Genomic DNA, 5382 nt, shown 5'->3' with positions numbered 1-5382 from the left:
TTATGTTTTGATATGATAATCGACAACCTGGTGATGCGTTGCATGCTGGGCTATTCTGCTATACGATATATTATTGTAATTTCTTTTGTTGTAATTATACGGAGTAGAACTGATAATGAATCGAGTCTTTAATATATATTAAATGCCAATTCATTGCCATCAACTGTTCGTGAAAACATGTACACTTATTAGCTAGGTATGTTCATGAAGCTTAGATTAAAAAATAATGATAAAATGATCATCGGTTATCTTTGCGTAGAGCCTCATAAAAACGTGGCATTTCCGTACTTGCATTTTACCTTATCTCTAAACTATTTTCATTCTTGTTTCTGTGAAATTATAAGCATACGTTATGTAATACAGCATATAATAGGTTATACGTAAACATGCAAAATAAACATCCCAAAGGGCGATTAAAGAATTATGAATCCCGATAATAAAACTTATTAGACTTTAGGTAATAGGGCTCACCAAGTTGCATGCAATGCCAACTTATCAAGGTACTAGGTGCTATGCAACTATTGTCGTTTTTGCGCTACCTATCCTCCCACAGTAATTCCTAATTCACTGGTATCCAAAGACGGCAAATCGTGATAAAAAGCGATATGTGGTCGCACATTGAGGTACTCACCCAAGTGTCGTCATGGTAACAATCGTGTACCAGAAGGACGCCGGAATGGACGTGAACGTCGAGCCCTTCACCTTCTTCTCGGCATAGAACATGACGGTGGCGAAAATGATGATGGCCATGGCGAGCGAGAACACCAGGAAGCCCAGCTCCTTGGCGCACGACTTGAGCGTGTAGCCGAGGATGCGCAGCCCCTGGGAATGACGCGAGAACTTGAAGATCCGACAGACGCGGAACACCCGGAGCGTGACGAACGCGCCCGACACGTCGTCGTTATCGGTGATGCCCAGTCCGATGTAGTAGGGCAGGATGGCCACCACGTCGATGATGCTCATCACGCTGCGCACGAACTTGCAGCGGTCGGGCGCAGCGTACAGGCGCAGCAGGTACTCGGCCGTGAAGATCATCACGCATGCCGTGTCTAGGCAGAAGAAGATGACCTCGTAGCGCTCGCCGCACGGCAGCGGCTCTGCCTTGCCAGGCACCTCTCCACAGGAGACCGTTTCCGCTACGTTAGCCAGCACGGAGACGGCGATGAAGAAGCCGGTGACATAGTAGAACACCAGAGCCGCCGTCGAGGTGTGGGGGTTCTCGAAGGCGCGCCACATCTTCTCGCGCAGGCTGGCCAGCGGCACGAGCGTGCCCTCGCCGTTCTCTGACATTTTGTCGTCGAGAAGGCGTTCGGCGTTCTCACGTTTCCTGTCTCGATAGTCCTCATAGCAGCAGTCTCCGATGACGTCTGGAATGATTCCGAAAAAGGCCAGCTCCTCGTCGTAGCTGGTCAGACACTCGTGTTTCGGGTAGTGCAGCTTCCCCGTGCGGTAATAATTAAGGATATGCCGGAAAATGTCTGGATCCCGGTCGAAAAAATACTCTTTCGTGTCCTCCTCATAGAAAAAGTCACGCTCGTTTGAGCCGAGCAGCGAGTCCGGGTATTTTTCCACCGTGTTGCGCCAAGTCTCGAATTTCCTACCGGACACGTTGATGATGAGCTTCTCATCATCGGCGCGGCGCCGGTCGCGCGCCACGGGCGGCTCCGGCAGCGGCTGGTTGGCGATCGGTACCCAGCCGATGGCCGCCGCGCGGGCGAACGGCAGCCACGCGGCCACGGACGCCATCGCCTCAGCACGGCTCCGGCACTCGGCTCCCGGCTCCCGGCTCCCGGCTCCGGTTCCGGCTCCGGCGTTCACATTCCCCGCCGCACGCACCGCACCCGTGCCGCCGCCGGCCGCCGACTGTCAGCGGCGCTCCGCCGAGGCGGCGGCGGCTGCGCGCGCGCCGGCCGCCGATTGATTGCGGCACCAGCTCGCCAGAAGTCGCCTGTTTCCCGGGTTGCCATGACAACGGCCGACCGGCAGATTGTCATTCATGGTCAGCTGACTGGGTCGGGAGATGAGCCAGTCAACTAAGTGACTGGACAGTCAGCTGGGTTCACAGATGACTGAACGGTATACTGGAGCATGCGCTGTCGTCTGAACGGACTCTGAGAGGAAAATCGACCACCGAATCTAATGCAAGGTGAGAGGATACGAGATGAAAGCGTAAGGCGACAACGCGAATGACTATTTCAGGAAATAAAACACGCATTCCATCCGACATGTAGAGGTCCATGACTGTATTTGCATAGCTTACCTTCAGCGATGTTTTAAACACTCTTTATTCGATAAGGATGACAAAAAAAAACATTTGAACCTTTGAACAGAACGTTCTATGTATAGGTATACATATTGGATTATTGACATGTTTGAAGCGCCGCTGCAGCATTCGCCAGGGTCAACTCTCTGCACTTCGATGCGTATTGCGTGCCGTCTGCCAAACATTGCGGCGCTACAAGAGCTGACTCATGCTGATCCCCACTGACCGATTACTAAGATGAGTACCTAAGGTGAGATATGCGGAGGCAAATCAGCGAACAGCTTTTCGTTCCAAACACTTACATTCTCATCCCATAATGACAAAGGTTCTTTATGTCACTGATTTACTCTGCAATCTGAGATAAAAAGGAGACATATGCATTGTATACAATCATTTTTGCAAAAGCTGCTGTCTCTTTCCAATCCAAATGAGCCCGTGACAATATTTCACTGGCAAAGCCAGCGAAGTGATTCATTACAGCCAGTAATTCACGGACTACGATATCCGTCACCGCTTTTGCAGTGGTACAAATGCGTAACGGTGAAAAATGTAGCCACATGTTCTAGAACAATTAAAATAGTCAGTGCTAGAGCACTGAAGAGTCGGTACGTAATGCAGTTGTTATGGCCTGTGTAAATACCTAACCTATGCATAGTTTTATAAGCATATACTCGCATGTGAATTGCGTCACGTCACTAAGAAAATTTAATCTCAAAACAAAAACTTAAACTGAAATATCCAAATTTCAACAAACCATATCCCTTTCATGTTTTTTATCTATAGGTATATTCGGGGGTTCGGCCACCCGGACTACAGTGGTCATCGGCGCCTATAGGTATATTCTCAACATTTTTAATACGCTTTTTAATACATTTACGATTTTTTATCCTTTAAAAAAACTATAGATACTTACACTTCTAGCAATTTGTATGTTATCTGACATCTCCACCAATATCTATCTATATCTAGCCACCTGTGAGGTATTCGACACTCGACCTCACCCAGCCCGTCACAGACTCAGCCTTGGCATTCACCAGGTGACAGCTGTCATTTGTGACATGTGTCTCGTGACGCTGCAGTGTCACCTCTTAATCTGTGCCCATGCGACTGAGAGGCCGGCGGGCCAACGACAACAAACACAGGCGCGCCGGGTCACTGGCGAGTCGATCGCACGGCTCGCAGACTGCCGCTCCTCGTGCGCAGAGGAACGTCGTCTCGATAGAGGCTGAAGGGATAGAAGAGTGGCGTATGATGACCAGTCTGGCAGGGCCGGAGATGTTCTCGTACGGTATCGCCAGCTGGCATTATGCGTTTCAGCAGCTCTAAATTATGAAATGAAAGTGCTCTCGAATATGCGACTGATGAAAGAGCTGCTCAATTTTGTTGAAAACAAATGAAGTCACATCAACCTCACGCTTTTCAGAAACAGAAACAACAGGAAAGAACACCGAAAGCTGAAAGCACTTTCAAATGTCTACATAACCGCTCAAACGAAAATGCTTACAAACTTGCCTCATAGATGGCGTTAGCTGTCAAACGCCTGACATGATACTGTACCGCACAGCATTGGCGTCCCGCGGTGCAGCCTACCTGCCAGGGAGCGTTTCTACCGGGCTCCCGCCACGGCACGTCTCTGCAATCTGTATCGTAGACGTTCTTTGGAATAGTGGCGATGAAATATATCTTCAAAGGTAGGGAAAGACGATATGTACCAGCACCTACAGCAGAAGGTACCGTCTACCGGGCAATCCAGTTTTGTGTCACACTTGCGTGGAGCATTTACATTCAGTTACCATCTCGAACCCCTACTGCGTGCCACGCACGGGCGGACACTTTTCATCTCGTTCTGGTCTCTTTGATCCCCAAAATGTGTCGTTAGCGGCTTAGTGCGCTGGCGCGGGGCCGGAGTACCAACTGTTGCTGCCGATTGCCGGTGGGAGTGGCAAAGGGGAGGGTAGATGTAGGGAGGACAACACTCCAGAGCACGTAACGTCTGCCCGGTAGCGCTACAGAGTCGCACGGCGTCCGATCAGCGGCGTAGCTTCGTCCGAGGTCGGGTACCGGGGACAGCCATCGTCGATTCCTGACGACACTTCTCGTGGAAAACTACCGCGGACGTGAGAAAAGAGGTCGACCGCAGCCACTTCAGATCAAACGCTGAAGCTCCATTCGGCATCACTCTAACCACACACATCCACCGTCCGGAGTCAGAGAGTCAGAGTAGCCGAGTAATCCGAGTCGTAGTCCGGGAGGGGGTAGCGCTGGTGAGTTGGGCGCGGATCTAACCGCCGCGGGCGTCGCCTGCGTCCGCCTGTCGCCATCGACCGTCGCCTTATTAGCCGGGCCCGGCGGCGACGCTTCCCGGGGGGCGTTATCGCCCACAGGGACAGACGCCATCCCGACAGGCCGCCGGGTCGGAGCGATGGGGCCGGCGGGTCAACGAGGAGGGGGTCACCGGGGAGCGGTGGAGGGCAGATGGGAGGGATATGGTAGCTGGACAACGAGGGAAGGGTGGGGAGGGGGTGGAGGGGTCACCGGGAGGGGTGGAGGGGTGACTGGGGGCGGGGGGATACGCCACCGGGACAGAGGTCCACTGAGGCTGGCCGGAGAGTCGCTGGATGTAGTCACTTTGTGTATAGTCACTGGGTGTAGTCACTAAGTGAAGTCTCTGGTTCGAGTGGAGGATCACTGTATGGGAGAGGGTAACTGGGGGTGGAGCTGGCCGCCGGAGGCGCTCTTGGGTGGTGGAGGGATCAATGGTGGTGATAGCTAACACTTAAAATTTCGGTTATTCCAAAGTAGTTGAGCGTCTATCCCTCGACTCCTTTGGCGAACTTTCATTTCAAATTGAAAGAAATTACATTCACGTCGCGGTGGGAAAAGTTCCCGCTTTGCAGTTTTTGCATGAAAATGCCAATGATACGATAGGTCGTTTTATGACAGATATTTACTAATGGCCTAAGCAAGTATCAAAAACATTCCTGGTAAATGCTTTAGTTTCCACATTAAAAACACAGTTAAAGTAAATACTGAATAGTGTTTAGCTATTTCAAGCAACCTGTGGTTCTTGTAACTACATCTACCCACGTCAGACGGCAACACACACACAAACCACCAGA

The 5382-nt window shown here is 51.1% G+C and overlaps 1 protein-coding gene across 1 annotated transcript; it reads right to left on the bottom strand.

The window, feature by feature from the left end:
- Nucleotides 1-627: 627 nt before the first annotated feature.
- On the bottom strand, nucleotides 628-1842 carry LOC122375658 (potassium voltage-gated channel protein Shal). Its single transcript, XM_043355141.1, has one exon. The coding sequence runs from the start codon at nucleotides 1744-1746 to the stop codon at nucleotides 628-630; it is 1119 nt and encodes a 372-aa protein (XP_043211076.1). The 5' UTR covers nucleotides 1747-1842.
- Nucleotides 1843-5382: the final 3540 nt, after the last annotated feature.

This window comes from Amphibalanus amphitrite, unplaced genomic scaffold (genome assembly GCF_019059575.1).
Source record: "Amphibalanus amphitrite isolate SeventyFive unplaced genomic scaffold, NRLGWU_Aamphi_draft 001888F_arrow, whole genome shotgun sequence".
Classification (NCBI taxonomy): domain Eukaryota; kingdom Metazoa; phylum Arthropoda; class Thecostraca; order Balanomorpha; family Balanidae; genus Amphibalanus; species Amphibalanus amphitrite.
This window is presented reverse-complemented; position numbering and strand designations above follow the sequence as displayed.

What these genes read in the sequence shown, in the direction of transcription:
- LOC122375658 (XM_043355141.1), bottom strand. Translation starts at nt 1,746, where the DNA reads ATGGCGTCCGTGGCCGCGTGGCTGCCGTTCGCCCGCGCGGCGGCCATC.